At 34.7% G+C, this 20,397-nt stretch overlaps 1 protein-coding gene across 1 annotated transcript; it reads right to left on the bottom strand.

Moving 5' to 3' along the window:
• Positions 1-17,263: 17,263 nt before the first annotated feature.
• Positions 17,264-20,025, bottom strand: LOC145054282 (uncharacterized). The gene is made up of 11 exons (XM_079002434.1): positions 19,835-20,025; positions 19,642-19,724; positions 19,019-19,124; positions 18,824-18,922; positions 18,678-18,743; positions 18,448-18,564; positions 18,277-18,351; positions 17,933-18,035; positions 17,805-17,852; positions 17,584-17,705; positions 17,264-17,483 (listed from the first exon to the last, which is right to left on the bottom strand). The coding sequence occupies exons 1-11, from the start codon at positions 19,904-19,906 to the stop codon at positions 17,403-17,405; spliced, it is 972 nt and encodes a 323-aa protein (XP_078858560.1). The 5' UTR covers positions 19,907-20,025; the 3' UTR covers positions 17,264-17,402.
• Positions 20,026-20,397: the final 372 nt, after the last annotated feature.

Here is a 20,397-nt window from a genome sequence, read left to right as displayed (position 1 = left end):
ACTGCCCCTGAAGTCCTTAAAGGACAGTGTGCGAGATCCTGACTGGCCAGATGCCATGTCACTCCTGAACGCCCTGAGGCGGTCCTCCATCAGCTCAACTATCCCTTCCTTGATCGACCCGAAAATGATAAGGGTCGACTCAAGGATGCCTCTGGTGATCTCTGACACGATGAACTCGCGTAGCCTCTCATCTACTGGCTCAGAACCTGATCCTGAACCCGATCCCTCTCCATAACTGCCAACTGCTAGCCTCTGACGTAGTACCACCATTCTGCAATACATACAGGCAACCATTAGTGATACTGATACTTCTAAAGGGATCACATCTATTACAAGTTCCTTGGTCTTGCCTCAGTCCTCCTTAATTCGGGTACGAATCCTCTGCTTTTAGTAGTACGGTCCCATACTACCTTCCACATGTATCCGTACCTTCCTCAAGGACAACTTTGACTCCACCAGATCCCTTTCACCACTGCTGATCCTCTGCTATTCCCATTCTAGGCTTGCCCTAGGGAAAATCTCTGACTCCACCCAAACCGGTCCTCAGTTGCTGAAGGCCCCCTTGTAATGCCAATCAGACATTACCTTAATACCATCACATGTGATGAGGCTCAGATAATCCTTCGAGTAACATACTCGTCCCTGCAACGGTTAGACTCAAACAAGAGCTGCACAATAGGGCCAAATCCAGCACTCTGTGATTATTCAACCCTGATCACATGTAATGTGACGTATTCACCTAATGACTAACTCCTATCACTCAAAGTCCCACAAAGCACAAAGCAAGCAGCATTCGGACACAGGAAAACTACTCAAGCAAGTATGTCTTCATAATAAGAAGCTGAACTAGCATATAATGCTAAGCTCATACTACCAGGCATAACCTAAATAGGCTATCCTACTACTGTCTACTCAATACTAGCATGCAATTCTCATAAGCTGAAGCACATAAAGCAGGCACATAAGGCATCATTCCTAGATCCTTAGTCCTATTCTAGCATGCTGTTCTACTGAATCTGATAAACATAGTATAACATTGTATGGGTACTTTGGGGAATACTTACTTGAGCTCGGCCGGTCGCGCACATCACACACTTGTTCTTTCAAAAAAAACTCTTCTGTTTTATTCTTTAGAAAACCACTTTCTCATAAAATCTTTTAATCCCTCGGTTTGAGTCCAGACACCCCCGAAGGTGTGTCCGAATCCCTCAAACCAGGGCTCTGATACCAACTTGTAACGAACCAATTTTCACGCCCAAAAATTTCATTTAAATTAAGTGGTTTGTAAAACAATTGTAGTAAAACATCATCCGATCATATCATTTCATAAAACATATCTTGTGTCTGAAAACCAAAACATGAAAATAATAATAATGTCAGAGTACAATCCCAGAACATCTCATAATGCGGAAAACCAATGTGTGTGTGTATGATGTGCCGCTACCGCGCCATCTCCTTCCCCTTCGCTGAAGAGGTACCTGAAAACAAAACTGTAAACTGTAAGCACGAATCTTAGTGAGTTCCCCCATCGTACCACATACCATACAATCACATCACATACATACTGCCAGGCATTGCTGGGGTGCCCGACCTACCGGTACGACCATTCTGGGTGCCGACCTACCCGTACGGCCATTTTGGGGTGCCATTCTACCCGTATCAAGCCATTATGGGGCGCTGACCTACCCATGTCGAGCCATTATGGGGTGCTGACTACCCTTCGGTCCTAACAACCAAACCTCGGGGACTATTTCACCCCTACTACTACTATCATATATATCATAGCATAATCTATTGTCGTACATATCTGGGGTGTCCGACCTACCCTTCGGTCCTAACAATCGAATCTCAGGGACTCATCCCCCTCCTACTACCTCTATCTCATGTAACATATCATGCTAGCAGCTAAACATATCATAACATACTGTTAGGCATATCTGGGGTGCCTAACCTACCCTTCGGTCCTAACAACCGAACTCTATCACTATCACATACTATATCACGCTAGCATATAACATATCAGGTAGTAACAACACAGATGAATATCACAAAGTCAAACATCTAGCATACGATCCCTACTGGTGGGCCGACATTATGGCCATAGACCCACCGCTACTGGAAGGTAACTCACCTCGTAGTAGCTGCTGAACTGTGCGGGAATCCTCTGACTGCTGCTGCTGCTCCGGAAATCCTCCGGCTAAAATTCCCACAAAATACTTAGTCAGAAACCGACATCTACTCTTAGGGTAAAATGACCATTTTACCCCTGACAAAGTCAAAGTCAAAGTCAACCTCTAGTTGACCTGACTCGCCGAGTTGGCTCGCCAACTCGTCGAGTCCCTATCCTTCCATTAGACCTCATACCCGTCTCTACTCTTCGAGTTAGTCGATGACTCGACGAGTTTTCCTTCTAAATGAACATCGAATGAATCCTCATCCGACTTGCCAAGTTGTATGAACAACTCATCAAGTTCATCATCAACTGATACATAGGTCTTGTCCTTGACTCGCCAAGTTGTATGAACAACTCGTCGAGTCCATCTTCATCCTTAAGAAGATTGCCTTGGACTCGTCGAGTCTGTTCATGCACTCGCCGAGTCCCATGAATTTCCAGAACAATGGATTAGTCCAGAACGTTGGGTCACCCCTTGGGACCCCCTTAAAACCTTTCCACACTCAACTGGGTCCTTATGACCCTCAACTGATATGGGACAGAACCTTGGACTCGTCGAGTCCAAGAACGGACTCGCCGAGTTGGTCACAACCACTCACCGAATCTTCGATTTCTGATGTACAACCCTTGATCAAAATGTAGATCTATGCTTCTACAATCGATCTAGCACGTAAAGTTACAACCTTTACGTGCTTACATGGGACTTTAAGCTCAAAAGGTCCTAAAACAAGCTCTTACAATGCATGGGGCCTTCTTTGAGTGCAAAAGCCACTCCTTTCTGCCTTGTAACCCCTCTAAGGACCTAGATCCGAAACATCAACCTCAAACCATGCTTGCAATCATAATTGGTGACCAAAATGGCTTAGAAAAGCCCTAAAACTCCATAAAATGGGATCTATCAAAAGATCAAGCAAGGTATAGACTTTATACCTTCTGAAGTCTGCAAATGATGCTCAAAACCGAATCCTTCTAGCCTCCTCTTGATCCTTCAAGCTTTTCCTTCCTTCTTTGGATCACAAAAGCACCAAGATCACTCCAAATGCCTTAGATTGCTTCAATAACGGCCAGGGTTTGCTATGGGGGTCTTCTGGGAGCAAATGGGACTAAGGAGGCCGAGTTAAGGTGTTTAAATAGGGTGCAAACCCTCGGATTAGGGTTTTTGTCCAAACAGGGTCTACTCGCCGAGTCCACAACTTAAACTCCGCACCTCATCCCGCTTCTACTCGGCGAGTTGGTCCTTCAACTCGCCGAGTCCAAGACCAAATGCAAAATATTTAAAGATTTAATAAAAAGAACACGTACCAAGAACCTGGTGCTACAAATATACATAAAAAAAATATATTGATGACCCGTTTTATTTTTCATTTTTTTTAGCTCACTTTCATCCATATTAATTGATTAGAACACCTTAGTAGTATTAACATTTTTTATATACATATAAAAAAATTATATTAAGTGTTGTAAGGTAATAAACACCATTTTTGTTAAAAAAAAAGGGGGGGGGCTATTATTATTTTTGTACAGGGCCTTCGAAATCAAAGAACCGACCCTGACTTATCGAAGCATCGCGTAACAGAAATCTGTACTTCAGTAAAAAAGGTCAAGAGTATTGATTCTAGAAGTTCGGTTGATTTCTGGGTACATGTAAGAGCTAGTGGGAGCATAATTGTTATGCTAGTATTGCATGTTGACAATATTGTTTGTAGGGAACAAAGTTTTTTCAATTTTCAAATTGCAAAGTTTGGGAATTGTTTCTCTATGATAGACTTAAGGGAGAGGGCACTCATACTTTGTCTCGAATCTAAATGATTAGATCTTATAGTTTAATAGAACTTAGTCATAGAAATATGTGAATATCATGTTGAAATGGTTCAACATAGGAAATTCCATATATGAAAAAAAATATAGCAAGAGATTAAATATATATCGGATACAATGAATCGAGTACCATATGTTTCGGATATATGATCGATTACATATGATATAATATTCACTTATTCTATTTTTTTCTAAATGCCTTGAGCATTGAGAGGAAAAAGATTAGAATTTTTGTGTGACTAGAGTTGTTAAACCACTGTCAAGAATATTCTGAGGTTTACTGAAGATTGGTTGTTTGTGGACAGTTGGAAGTATGGTATTAATTTGGACAAACCATAGTGACATGATTCTGGATTGAGATGTTACTTGATCAGAATTTATGGTCATATGGGAATATGGAAATGTTTCCATAATAGGAGTTGATTATTAAATCTACATGTGATTTGGAAACTTTAATGCAAGAGAAGCGTTCAAGGAGTGTACCTTCTATGTGAACCTTCATTATCATGGAATTTTTTCTAGTAACAAAGTACCAATGGAACATTTTGCGACTTTGAAGCATCTACATCACAGAAGGTTAATGCATGTAAAGTTGGAATTCCAATACATTTTAGACAATGAAAAGAATTTGGAATTGTGATTTGAGTATCATTGGAATAGTGTCAAGTCGATCTGTTCACAAAGGAAGGACCATAGAGAAACATAGTATGCATGTTCATAACATGGCATGACTGATGTTATTTAATTCAAGTGGTTAGTTGATTACTAAAAATATTATACAATGAATAAATTCATAATTATTATGGGGATTAAATAATAGAGATTTATTTGTTTTCAATAGGTTTGAGACTATATCTAATTAGTTTATTATTGTGTTTCTCTTTACATGTCACTACTAGAAAAACAGCCTTTTACGACGCTCATTGCGCGTCGTAAAACGCTCAGATGACGCGCAAATGCGCGTCAAGGAAGACCCTGTCATAAAGAGAGACGACGCGCATTTACGACGCGCGGTTATGACACGCAATGCGTATCAAGAAAGGCCCTGTCATAAAGAAAGACGACACGCATTTGCGTGTCGTAACCTTACGACGCGCGTGTTTATGACACGCAATGCATATCAAGGAAGCCCCTGTCAAGAAAGGGCATGTAATAAATGAAGACGACACACATTTTTGTGTATCGTAATTTTAATATTTTTTAAAAAAATATGTATTTATAGATTTACTGATTTTCAAATTAAATTTGCATTTCATGTCTCATAATAGAAAATAAAATACCATATAAAAAATACAATACATTGCACAAAAGTTAATGTCATACAAATAATCATTCCAATAGTAGACAAATGTAGTACATCAAATAATCATTCCAATAGTAGACAAATGTAACATTTCAACATTTTTTATATAATTAACTAAATTATTAGCCAAATTTCCTAAAATACCAACATACTTTTCTATGAAGAGCATTAATAGTATTCTTTTCCATCAAAAACTTCAAAACCTACATAATTAAATTAATGTGTAATCAGCTACATAAATTTGTGTGAGCATATGGCAATAGAAAGAGAAGATGATAACCAGAAACGAAAATTTTTGACATTGCAAACCATCAGAATAATTGGAAGTATATGTATACTTCACGTTGGAGGTGTTGACTTTCTGTCATTTTATAGCAATTTGTCTACTTAATATATAAAGACTCCAACAATAAATAGATATGTTATGTTACCTTGACGCATCTCTGCTGTCCAAAAGTATCCTCAAGTAGGCGCTTTCTTCATATTTGGAAGCCTCTCTGTTCCCCAAATCAATAAATCCACACACAACACAAGTGAAGTGGAGAAAGAATTACATTAAAACTTAGCAGTTTCAATCTCTTCATGATTCAAAATTCAATAAACTCTGAAGTGTCATTGCACTCATTACATAAGATCCAAACCTGCAATTTTCACATTTATCCACTCACTTCTACTGTTTCAATATTTTCAAGATTCAAAATTCAAGAAACTCGTAATATAATACCTTCTTTTGTTTGTAATCTTCATGCATCACAGTAGCTTCAATCTGAGAATTACAAAACAAACCAACTTATAGAAATGAAAGATGATCAAGAATTTGTTGTTTAAAATTAAATTTTCACAGTCACAAATTCAATAGTTGCACATCTTCATCTAGTCTCTCCACATCATAGACATATCCATTACTGATTTTGAGCATATGGGACAAGAGTATTTGTAATAAAATCCATTGAAATTTAGCTAAAATTTCACAAGATTTGGAAATGAACTAATCCAAGACAAGTTTAGATTGACTTACTTATTACGCTTAATCATCTCGTGACAGCATTCTGAGTGCATTGTGTGCCCAAATTTCATCACAGTTGTGTCTTTTAGGGAGCAAAATAAGAAAAGGTATTACATCATCATCATACCAGTTGATGTATTCAGAAGATTTGATGGCCGACTAGTTGAGAGCATCATGCCTGTATCAGGGGCATTTGTGGAACATAATGTAAGACTATTTGGTTGGTTAAACCCATCAAACCATGAACCCTAAAATCCATTCCAGTAAGCTTTCCATTTAGCTCTGGCAACACCTTTCCCACAACCTAATTTTTTTTATAAAATATAAAAAGATTTATAAAAAAGAATATAAAAATTTACCATTTCATTTTATATAAGAATAATTTATACCTTGGCAGCAAATGACAAGAAACAAGATTTATAAAAAAAAAAATTTATAAATCTTTTTTATAAAAAGATTTATAAAAAAAAGACATAAATGCCCTCTTAATCTTATCATCAAATACAATACAAATGACAAGAAACAAGAATATGTCTACCTCGCGTATTGTTACAACATCTATTTTCAAAGATTGCACATAAGCAACAACTTCCAAAACATGTTGTAAGTATTTGGACTATCTTTTTCTACCAACACTTGGACCTAAAAGAAACACCCATCAACAAATATAAATTATAATCAATCAAAAGACAATGGATAAGAGTTTATTGATTTAAATTGTCATATGTTCTTGAAGAAAAAGACACTTATGAAAGCTTCTACAGCCCACTAGACAGAAAGAAAGCCTTCATTCTTCTTTATAGTTATCCTATGACAAAATTGGGCCATGAATCAGCCCAAACAAAGTAAAAGAAGATGACCTTTCCTCTGCTACAGTCCAACTATCAACTTGCCACCAATTTGTACTTTTTAATCATTAAAGTTTGATTAGATGGTGAGTACTCGACGTTTAATCACATTCATATCCTCAAGTCATGGTAACCAATTTTGGGACATGATTTCAAAAAGCTCATAAATAATTTAATGTTAAGATAAAATAATAATATTCTAAGAATATGCAACGTTTAATTTTTATTTTGATTATTATCTAAAATAATCTAACTTATATAAAACTTAAATTCTCACCTAACCAGTAACCCGGGTATGACTTCTAATGTGTTTTCTTTAAAGATCATCTTCTTTTACTTTTTTTGGGCCATGGAGAAGGTAATTCTTGATACAAGAACATTCTAGATATTATGAAATGACTCCTCATTGGAATATTATATTTTACAAATTGACATATAGGTCAAGCTAAAACAATGATTGAAAATTGCAATGAGTATATCTGGTGAGGGCAACGCGTATCTACAAGTAAGTCTACAAAAAAAGGGACAACCAAACATGGTAATGGAATTTAACAATCCATTCCATTACATTGTTGTGATTCCATTCCATCATACCAAATAAATTGTAGTTCAGACATTAGTTAAGCATGCATGAATGAGTTTATTTATTAACTTGATGCAGGAAAGTAAATTCTGGAAGCTTTCCAGAGAACACCTACCTTCATGTTCCACAGTAATGAAAACTTCGGTGGGAGTAGTTTATCTTCTTGCTTTCCTTTTAGAGCCTTTTATGCCATCATTTTCCATCCAAGCAAGTAATTTACACTTTTTTTCCTGGAATGGAAAATTACATTCTTACCCTCACAAATATCCTTCCAACTTGTCTGCTACAGGTACTGAAGTAGCTTTCTTTCCCCCACCAAGTTTCCCTCTGTGATGAGAAAGGATATGTAGAGAAGGCAAAAAGACCATGGGAGATGATACCTTCTGTCCACAGAATCGGGATCCCTGTGCCATTATTTAGAGAACTGGTGTATAAATATATATAATATATATTTTATAATTATTGAAAATATATAGATGAGGAAAGAAGAACTGTGTTGCATCCTTATTTGTATTCAGAATCTTCTTTGTTTTGCTTATTAAGGAAGAGACTTTGGCACCAAGTAATTGTCCTCTGTTCCAGTTTCTTCTTTCCTTTCTTGTTCTTGTTTTGCTTGAGTTTAAAGTAGGTCCTTTGGAACCAAGTAATCTTCTTAGTTCTTGTTTTGCTTGGGACAAAAGGACGTGTTGTGTATGCTTCTTTTAGGGCTAAGTGACAAATGAGTTAAGTGACCTTTTAAACCTAACCAAACCCACTTCTTTCCCCTAAAATAAAAAAAAAATAAGTTAAGTGACCTTTTAAAACAAATATGATAAGTTGATTGGGCTAATATAGCATTTTCCCAAAGAAAAACTACCCTTTATGTCTTTAAGAAGTATTATGATTTGTATTTATGAAATACCTGCAAGATTTGGGGATTAGCCTGCACCATGGCTTGAAGTGCTTGAAATTGGAACACAAATATAAATTATATTTTTATTTTATTGATATAATTAATAATTAATGTGTATGTAGATATGGTTGACTAGTTTATAAATAAATAAATACCTGTGGAATGTTACGAAGAAAATCCAAGTTACCAGCAGGACCATTTGCGTCCATGTCAGGAAGTCCCTGGACCAAACACGACACGGTTACAATCTAAGGGTCTAAAACGAAAAATTTCAATCTGAAAGTGAAGAAAAATATTGAATACCCGAGGGAAGAGATCCAAAGGGTTTGAACTAGATATGTTTAAAAAAACCGGAACTGGGTCCTGGTAATCCGGGTTTTTGAACCGGATATGTTTAAAAAAAACTGGATATGTTTAAAAAAACGGGTTTTTGAACCGGATATGTTTCAAGGAACCGGGTCCCTTTGTTAACTAGTATTTCAACCTAGCTAATATGACAGTTAACTACCAAGGGTAGTTTCGTCATTTTATGTGTTCTAGTTGTTACAAGTCTGTTAGAAGCTTTGATGTGTAATTTTATTATTTGTAGATATATGTAATAGTCTGGTAATTGTTCAGTTAATGAATGTGAAGAAGATTCCTTCGAATCATTCTTTCTTTCTTTCAAATCGATCTTTGAACATGAACATAGACCAGATTTCTACAAATACATTATTAAGTCACTATGATGAGCCATGTTCTCATAAAGTCCATTAAGTCAAAAAGAAAGAGAATGCAATCGATCCAAATCAGAATCTATACCTGGATCTTTTCAGCCACATCTAAAATCATAAACTACAGGGAGGGACAATTTTGAAAGTGGCGTTGCCAGCTACAAATATCAAAACCCCAAGCAAATGCTTGAAAAAAATAATAATCAAGAAACCATTTTCATTTCACAATAAAAAATAAAAAGTCCAAGCGTGAAATGGAATTAGAGATTACCCCTTCAACAACATGTTGATGCCCACCTCATGGATTAGTACTAATCCCGATAACCTGGGCTCCTGCTTTCTTGAATTTTTCATAAGAGTCTCTGAATGCACATGCCTAAAGATTGCATAACAAATCTTGTTTATCTACTCATATACTTTCTAGACGAGAATCAACAATAATTTTTCCAAAGATGTTTAAACATCCAACATTAGCAGATGTAAGCTTCGAAAAGATCATTTCTTTAAGGATAAAGACACGAGAAAATGTGATTCAAACCTGTTTAGTGCAACTAGGGGTTTCATCAGCAGGGTAGAAATAGACCACAAGAGGCTTGCCTTTGAATTTCGAGATGCTCACAGTTTTATAGTCTTGATATTTAAGTGAGAACGATGGGGGAACAGACCCTTTGTTTACCTACAATTGCAAACACGGAGACACAGAGGTGTGAGATATTGAAGTAGACATATGATCGAGAAATCAATGAAATGTACCTTAGCAGAAACAATGGGAAAGGATCTCTATCCCACAGTGAAGAAGGCGTGCGACCAAACCACCAACATCGATTAATCCTAATTTTGAAAACAACAAACCATTAAATTAGAAAATTCCAACCCTAATACCCCCTAAAATTGATTTCTTAGATAGAACCTGCAATTATTTATAGTGAGAAGGAGATGAAAAGCAAGAACGATAGGATAGAATACGACGTGAGGAAGAAGAGGGTCATAGGGCAGTAAGAGTCAAGAATCATTGCCAATCGAACGATCGGTGGAGTAAAAAGGGATGAAAGACTGGAAATTAGCTTTGGGGGAAACGCCAGAGGAAAACCTACCGTGAAGTCTTCTACCTCAGCGTAAGGTCACAGCTTGGCAGCCAAGCTTCACCATGATATCGTTGGTCGATTTGTAACGAGGAATGCCTGACGTTGCCGGAGGAGAAGTGACCAAAGGCGAAGCAAGGTGAATCGTCCATTGTTTCAGAGCTAAGAGAGATGCGAGAGTGTTTTCGTTCTTGAAAAAAGCCCTAGCTAAAATGGTCACAACGATTTTGTGGAATTTAGTATTTGGTGATGTTTTTGGGATTTTGTTGTGCAAGAAAATAGGAGTGGTTATGATATTAGGGTTTTTTGGGTATTGATCAGTGAGGAGAGGGAAGAACAATGGAAATAATGCAGAGGGTGAACGAGATGTTTGATGATACTGAAGATGAAGATAACGGACCTAGGGTTTTTTCTTGCTAAGTAGAAGAGGCGGGGGGATTAATTTTTGGGATTCAATAGGCGGGGGTAATTTTCGTTGATTTCATTTCCCGCCTAAAACGCGTGTTTCACTTAAAAACTATAAAGCGACACATTTACACGACGCACATTTTATGAAAGGCGCCCTCCACATTTTTTTTTCTTTTCTGACACTAATTTTAGGGCGTGCACAAATGCGTGCCCTCTATCCTTCAAATTTTGCAAAACTGACATTATCTTTTAGGGCACTTACAAATGCGCGTCGTCTATCAGCGAGTGTCATTGTTTGCGCGTCATTAAAGGGATGTTTTCTAGTAGTGTGTTTTACTTCTTGAATAATTTGATTGTCTGAATTCCACAGTCACTCATACTTTTGGAAGTAAGTAGTGAATTAAGGTTGTCATGAATTAGATTGTAGATTGTCTAAGGAGTTTAGACATAGCAGTTGTGTTGCTACAATATTCACGAGTGCTTAGAAAATGGAGATTTTGATTATTAGATAAACCCACTCTCAGAGAATTACTTCATGGATTTTTATCACAAGTAATTATGAGATGACAATATCTTATATTCTTAAAACAGAGATATATGAGTTGTAATTTGCAAGTCAGTTGTGCATTGGTATTGCGAAAACGCATCAATAACATTATGTTACAAAACGTAGTATCATGCATGATTTGGTGAGTAAAAGATACAAGCATATGAGTCAAATTTTCTTTGTTCCTTTTTCCCTAACAGGAAAAGCGATATCTTTGGACTCCTTGATGATTTGATGTTGACATCTGAAGTGCTTGGCCGAGCTAATACTGAATTGATTTGTTCAATTAGTAGTATGAATTCAGTCATCGTAGATCTGGAAATTGAGAAACAGAATTTTGGACAATGAAATTGATTTCAATCCATGTCTCATACCCATATCATATCTAGAAGAACGAACGAATATTTGATCACTTAGCTAAAGGACAAATATCTGATTGGATCAAAGTTTGGCAGTTGCTTTGGAAATCACCTTTTGTTGTTTAATTTAGAAGATATCAGTAATTTAGTTTTAGACTTATCCAAGTGGAAGACTGTTGGAATAGGTGTCTAATCCAATAACTAAATTAATATAATCTTGAATTATTAGAAAAGTCCTTTCGGGTTGCCCTCAAACCTAGCAATTGATTGGATTGCTATATGAAGAGAGAGAGAGAGACTGATTTATTAATTTATTATATTAATAAATTAATTAGAAATCAAAATAAATAATTTATTAATATACTATAATAATAATATACTAATTAGAAACGGTATTATTTAATTAAGAATTAATCAAAAATTAATTGGAATTAATATTGGGATTAATTAATTAAAAGTTGAAGGACTAAAGGTGACAATGTCAAAATTTGAACATTGACCAATTCTAGAACCTCCGTAGGAGGGAGGGGGAACAAAATTCTAGATGGTTATGGGATTTCTATAGGGATTCTAGAGCTTTTCTTGAGCTCTAAGGAAACTTGGATGCCTTAGAGGGAAAGCAAAAATGATAAGGCTTATCCAAGGAAACTGCCTTATCCTTAGCCCCCCTATCACCTATATAAACCCTCATAAGGGTTCACAATTTCGTTCATCCATTCTACAAGAGGTAGAAAAGAAAATCCTTCCTTTCATCCTCTCTCCTCTTTAGCCTCTAACTTGCCAGGGTTTGGGTGTGAGCCATTAGAAGCATGAGATTTCTGGTGATTGCTTTCAAAAGCTAGATCAAGAAGGAATCATTGTTTATTTACTATATTAAACAAAAGGTATGTAATTTCTATAACCCTTTTGATAATTTCGAAAATAGTAACATACTTATAGGGTTCTTGATATTTAATAGTTGTTTGCAAATCATAGTGAGAACATAGATCCTTTAGGGTGAATGTGAACTTAGAGTTTATGTTTTTCCGCCAAAAATATTTTTTTGTAACGTATAAAACCCATCAGGTATCCCTGAGTACGTTGGGCACACCAGGAGTAAGTTGGGCGTGTGCGATCAGTGCCCAAACCCAATTTTCGTGGTTTGAGACCTATTTAAGCTCCTTAACTTCCCCAAACCCATTTCTTTCTTAGCTTCCACCTTTTCAACACCCTCCATTTAAAACCCTAACACTATTTTGAGCCTTTTGAAAAAAAGGTGTGCTTTAGCGCTTTGGAGTGTTCTTGGTGCATCTTGGAGAAGAAGGAGTTCCTTGGAGAAGTGTTGGTTGCATTGGAGCTTGTAGATCCGGACTTTTTTCACCTTGATCTTTCTTCTAGAGGTATAAAGTTTGAATCTTGATGATGCATTTGATAGATCTATCTAGTCTTGGGTGTTATGAGCTTTTGGTCACTTTAGTGCATAAAGTTTAGATCTTGAAAGTTTGTGACCTTATTATGGATTAAGTTGGAAACTTTATCCATCTAAACATCATATTAATTCACATCTAAAGGCTTGAGACTTGGACTTAATGCATTAAGTTAGAAAAGATGCACTTTTGGTCCAATTTAAGACTTAAAAACTAGATCTTTGTCGTTGGACCATTATAATGGATAAAGTTGGAAACTTTATCCATTATGGAGTTATTTGGAACCATAAAAATGTAATATTGGTCCTTATTTTCCTTCCATGCATTAGTTGGTGGTCTTTTGATGAAGTTATGAAGCTTGGATTTTGGTTTGGACCCCATTAAGTCATGCAAAGTCATAAAGTTAGGAACTTTATGACTTAAGACACCCCTTAGAGGTTAGACATGAGTTTGGACGCTTTGGTCTTAACCATTAAGTGCTTAAAGTGGGATTCAGTTGCCTAGGGAGTACGATGGGCGTACATATGCGTACGCTCAGCGTAATGAATGTTTTCCCCGATATCATGTCGTGACGTATTATACGTTAGGCATCAACATGTAGTATGCGGGGCGTACCCGTGAAACCCTATTTTTGGGCCTTTTGGGCATGGGGTCTTTTGGGAGTTAGGTCAGGAGATGTTGGGTCAGATTTGTGAAGGGTAAAATGGTCTTTTACCCATTGGAAGGATAGGATATGGATTTGGATCTTAGATTTTGGGAATTGTCTTAATTATTGACCGAGGGTAATTTGGTTGTGTTTAGTGTGAGGATCTCGGTTGTAGCAACAAATGTGTTTTGGTTATCTTGGATTGAGGTGGGTCTCCTCACTGTACCCGTGGGTCGAAGGCACTAATGTCGGCCCACTAGGATTTGTTATGCTAGTTGTCTTTGTGACTCTTACATGATATGTTGGGCTAGGCCCATTTGTATGCTGGGTCGGTTCCGTGGATCAGGAAGGGCTAGGCCCAATGTATGTTATGTAGGATGTTAGTTGTCTCTATGACTCTTGCATGATATGTCCGGCTGGGCCCATTGTATGAGGGCTAGGCCCATTATGGTGGGTTGGGCCCAATGTGAGGGATATACCCAATGGTATGTATGGTATGTGGTATTCTGGGGAATTCATTAAACTTTGTGCTTACAGTTTTATGGTTATGGTTTCAGGTACTTCCGGTTCGAAAGAGAAGAGCCCGTCTCGCAGGGCATCCACTCATGTTTCTGCAACTACATGATTTTGGGATTGTATTCTGATAGTTGTTTTTATTATGAAATACTTTTGGGATGATTGGAAATGATAATTAGTGTTTCTGGTTGAATTAAAAATAAAATTTTTATCTTATAATTTTTAGAATGTTATAATCTAAGAAAATTACATGCGACAAATGTATGGAGAAGATGACTTATGGCATAAATCATTTTTTATTTATTAGGTTCTTAAGATGAACAAAATTTTAGTAGTATTTGAAGACGAACCATTTCTTCTTCTTCTTCTTGTTTTTATTTTTTATTTTTTATTTTTTATTTTTTTCAAGTTACAACCTTTTTAGAAAATTTGGATTCTCGACTATTTTTCTATTTTTGAAGTACCTTTTTCTTCTTATGCCTTTCTTTTATCTCTCATCATCTTTCCTATCATCTTTCAAAATCTTAATTTTCAATGAAGAATTGTGGGGTTTTTTTCTCATATCTATTTTATCATTTCAGTATATATACAGATAACTAACTTGAAATTTATTAACATGTTCAAAAATCATGAACGAGTTGGAAACTCAACCCAAAAACACAAAGAAACAAATTCGAAAATCGTAAACAAGTTTGAAATTTTCGAACTAAATATGTTTTCGAGCCTTCCAATAAAAAAAAGAAAAAAAGCTTAAAATTTCAAACTACTTTTTCCTAAAAACAACTTTTAAACTTGTTTTTTATGGAAAAAACAGTTCAAAATTTGCAAATTTTCCAACTTCATAAAAAAATGATAGGAAAAAAAGTGTTGCGGAAATAAAAAGCAGTAAAAAAATCCAGATTTTCTAAATTGTGACCATCTGAAGAAAAAAAAAATCATTTTTGCCTTCAAACTCTAATAAAATTTTGGTGGGGTGAATATCCCTCTATTTAAAGTATTTATTTGATTTTTAAACAATACTCGATCACTAAGTGTAGTATTTTAATATCGGTTACGATTCGATAAAAATCAAACAATATGATAATACATACATATAACTAGTAAATATTTTGATTAAGAAACACAGTTAAAAAGATCGTAAAAACCAATGAATATTTTTTTTAATAACTTCCTATTCATTTCGTTCAAACCTTCAACTTAAACGACGTAGAGCAAAAAAAAAGTTCAATGTTTTATTTCCATATTATTTAAACAAAAAATAATATGTAAATGTCAATTACTTTTCAATTTTAACCGACTATTTTGTAAATTTGAGAATTTGAATTGTGTCTTGGTGTACAAAAGTCCTGACAGTTAATGCATTATATCACATGCTTATAATTCACTCAACTCAGTTATATTAATTCCATTAAATAGCTGGAGTAATTTAGTTTTTAATTCATTAAATAGTACTTTTATGAGACTTAAATGCAATGATAATAATCATTTCTTAAAAAAAAAAAAAAAACAAAAAAAAAAAAAAAAAAAAAAAACATTTGGTTAAATTTAAATATTATAAGAAAACTAAATTAAATAAAAGGATCATCGAATTTCCTTTTATGTTTTTCTATTTGTTCACTCAAATACAAAAGTTTACAAATCAAATCAAATAGGAGAAAACCTAAATTGTTTTTCTTTTTTGGAATAATTCGAATCACGTGGGATTTTTGTTTACGAAAACTTTAATGCAATACTAACTTAAAAAATACACAATCTAGCAACTACTTATAAAATACACAATTTAATTCTAAAAATGATCTCTAAATTAAATTCAAATATGATTCTTAATATTTTTTTTTTTAAGATCATGAAAAAAAATCTATTATAAATGCCCTCAAATATTTATCAATTCAAGATCAGGAAGTTATATTGATGTTGGATGTCAAATTTCATTTAGAAAAATCTCTTATTCTTACACTTCATAAATAGCAAAGTTTCATGTACCACTTTACTACCAACAAAACCTATATATATTCGGACCTATTTAGCCAGACAAAATTTATTCTAAAGTTTAATGATGAGTTCATATATTTCATGAGAATGTGAATGTAATTGTGGTCCAAATGAGAAATAAATAAAAGAAGGGTGGAGGGTTTGAAAATAAATAAGATGATGGGTACATGTGGATCCATAGAGTAGATGGGGTTTCTTTATATCTATGAACATTGCATGTGAAGCTTAAATGTCCCTCCAACTACTCTTCCATTCAACCAAACAAACTTATGTTCCTCAAATAATAAAGATCAACTTATAAATAATTAAATATCAACTAAATAACAATAACAATAACAAGTAAAAATAACAAACCTCAAACATCCCATTAAAATAAAATATAAGTAGTAGACGACAACAATCATGTTTAAAATGGTTGCATTACATACATGACCTCCGGCATGTACAAAATAAAAACAAAACGGAAACATCCACGTGAGTAGAACAACTACCGATCATTTTCTACTTACAAATAACAAATAAACATAATTTTATTAACATGTAAATTTACCTATGGAACAAACTTATAAGTAACAAATAAACGTAAATTTTAATAAAATCATTATTTTGGTTCGAGTTGGATCTTAGCTTTAAGCTTTTACATAATTCAATATCATTTTCTACTCTCGAATCACATTTGACTTTCTTGGCATAAGTCAACACAATTGACGACGTCATTTATACGATCTCAATCATTATTTGAATTTTGAACTTTGAATATGAACACGATGATGATTTTTTAATGTAGGCCCAAGTAATAGAATTTTATTTTTATTTTCATTTTCATATTATAATTTTTGAATTTGATATGGATATGCATATAATAATGAACTTGGGATATGCCAGATTGTCTATATTTGATCAAGACCCTACAAAATATTTATGAAGGATCCCCATTAAATTCATGTCTTTTTCTTATTATTCTTTTGACATATCCGTATTATATTTATTTATTTATTCAAACTCATGATTTTAAGTTATCATAACAAAAATCTGAATAAATTGTAGCCGAATAATAAAAATTACAAATTATGATTTATGAACATATAATTAGCACATGTATGTATTTGATTATCGGGCCATCTCCTCTGCTCTTGACTGAATACCTTTCAAAAACTCAACTAGTATACGTTGCTGATACGAACCTCCCTCCTGTTTGCATTTAATTTTATAAAAAAAATTTATAAGTTTTTAATAATTTAATGATGCCAATATTGAAATGAAACACAATTTTTTTTTTAAAAGTGCAAACCGTTCGAATTAGTGTCCTTTCGATTCGTTTCTTTATAACCGCATAAAGTTCATCCGGTGAGATATCGCCTTTAAAAGGAGTCAAATGATTGATCAACAAATTATTCCATTCTGACTCCGGAGCTGCCATTAAAACACCAGTTAATACAGTTAGTTGTATTGACTGTGACTGTGTCTGTGACTGACAATGACTATCTGATATCGAAGGTACAAAAGTAGCACCTTTGATGATTTCCTCAAGACATTGTTCGGCTTTTAAAACTTTATTTCCTGCAACAAACAATTAACAAATTAAAAATGAGTGAATTCCGTTCAAATTCAATATGAAATTTGTTATAAATGTAGAGCACCTTTCATGGCATAACTACGTTTCGAGAGGACTCTTGATGCATAAAGTTGTAAAACTTTTTGCAACATTGCTTCAAGACCTGGCTTGTCTCTATCTTCCTTTGCCTGACCCAAACAATAATTACTTCATTGGCAGATACTTTCAACGATGAGGACATTCACGTCTTTTGCACAGATAAAAGATCAAAAGCGGGTCCCTTTTCCACCTTTTTGGACGGAACAATGAATTGCAATTATTGTCCCACTGACATTAGTCAGAGTCACAGCCTCATTCAAATGCATGCCTAACACAGTTCAATGCTATCTGTACTGTCATGTCATGTCATATCATGTCAGTATTAAATACCTGTCGGAGTTGTGCATTGACTTCCGATAAAAACCCCTCGTCCAGCTGTCCTTCCTGTTCCCTTTGATTTACTTCCTGCAATATTATAACCAAATACTATCTATGACAACATTCGAAAAGGGCGAAAGAGGAAAATTTTTGATATGGGAAGGGCAAAATAGGAAACTGTACTTTTTCCATGAGATTGAGGGCGTTAGGGTCGCGGGGAGGCCAACAAATCTCTTCCACGTCATCAACTACTGGTTTTAAGATGTCCTTGAGAACATCAGTAGCAGACTCTATTTTTTCCTACAAGAAGAAGAAAACTGCTATATGTGTAAAAAAATGTAGCAAGAAAGATAAAATAGAAAAAACATTATTATAATTAACGATAACTAGAAAAATGTTTAAAGAAAGTATACATTGGTCTTGTGTACAACACGATCAACTATGCTCATGACAGATGAAGCCAGTTCTTCATAATCTTTCTGAAAATAAAAAATATTTTGACATTAATAGGCAAAAATACAAAAGGGGTGTGTCAAAATTTCAATTTTAAAATGTTTACTTTATCATCTTCTGATTTGCAGGTGTCTGTTCTAGCTGCAAGCCGTATCCAGAAACCTTCATTGAAAGCAAGAATATTTTCTACAACAAGCTTTTGCAGCTTTTTTTTTTAAGGAAAATTAAATAAGTAAGAATGTTTAGAATTGATGGGAAATTGTTAGTGGATAGAAAAGGGTAGATATATAAATATATGTACTTCTTGATCTGTTGCATCTTTTAACATGTCTATAAGTCTATCAACTTCCACTGTCTTTTTAAAAGCTTCCTCAGTGTCTTGATTGACTGCAAATACCAAATTTCTCCTGTTTATTATATCCAAAATAAGTGATTTAAGAATAAACAGATCCAAATCAAAGAAAAGAATAGCATTGTTACGATTCAAAGTTTCAAACTTCAATTATGTGAAGTGGGTGTTCATTTAGTCCACAAAAGAGGCAATATTTGTTCATCTACAACTCTACAGACATCATTAATCCAATATTCAATAACCCTATATTTCTCAAAGTGTTTGTTATGATAAGATCATAAGCAGAATAGCTATAGAGAAAATTCTAGTCGTGCACAAGATTACCACAATTACTCTAAATCATGTTTATATTGATTTTATTCGCGTATGATAATGTCTAAACTATATCATGGAAGTGATAAATCATCTTATCTGTCTAGAGAAATGCGGAAACGTATGAGCACCTAATCAAATACAATTTCTGAATGCAGATATCATATAACTTAACAACGCAATTACATAACCATGGTGGCAGAATATAGAAACCCTAAAAATACGGAAAAAAGCGAACAGCTCAAATGAATCAAAATTACCTTCGGTTGGTTTCCGTTAGGCTGGTTTTATGAAATGTGTTAATGTTCGTAGTTCGAATATGCCATCTTCTAGACGATTGAAACTGTATACAGAAAACAAAAATTGATGTTAGAGAGACAGAATTTTGCCCAATTTATGGAAGAACGATGCAGGTGGTTATCTGTTTGCAGTGTAGAAGGAGATAAGAAGTACCAAAGAGATTGGGAAAGGAGAAACGGAGCGTAGGAGGGGTGGGGATGGGGAAGAAAGAAGAGCGGTAGCCATTTTTGGGGAAGGATATATCTTCAGTGAACAGCAACAAAGCAGTAGGATATCGCTGCAGTGTGGACTGTGGAGTCATGGGTGTTATTACATTTGGCTACGATAAATCGTCAAATCAATAATGATCATGGGTGTAACTACATTTTTGCTAGTATAAATCGTCAAATTATAACATATACATTAAGATTTTTGGTCTAACAGTCCAAGAATGACTTTCTCATTTTGCTCGTATAAATTGTCAAATCATAACATACACTAAAAAAAACTTTGGTCTAGCATTACACAGTGACGCTCATTTGAAAAATCATTGCTTCAAGTCTTATTTGATACATAAGTTTGTGATAATTAGGAGGAGATTAGTTTGCGTTTCAAAAAAAATAATAAATATATTATTTAATTATTCCATTTACAAATGATGCTAGTATATATACATCTCACATACATAAATCGTCATATCATAGAAGTATACAAAATAATTGGAGGGATAGAAATAG

This window comes from Lactuca serriola, chromosome 5 (genome assembly GCF_051521515.1).
Source record: "Lactuca serriola cultivar US96UC23 chromosome 5, Lser_US96UC23_V15, whole genome shotgun sequence".
NCBI classification, from domain to species: domain Eukaryota; kingdom Viridiplantae; phylum Streptophyta; class Magnoliopsida; order Asterales; family Asteraceae; genus Lactuca; species Lactuca serriola.
The sequence above is the reverse complement of the archived record's forward strand: the minus strand, read 5'-3'. Positions and strand labels throughout refer to the sequence as shown.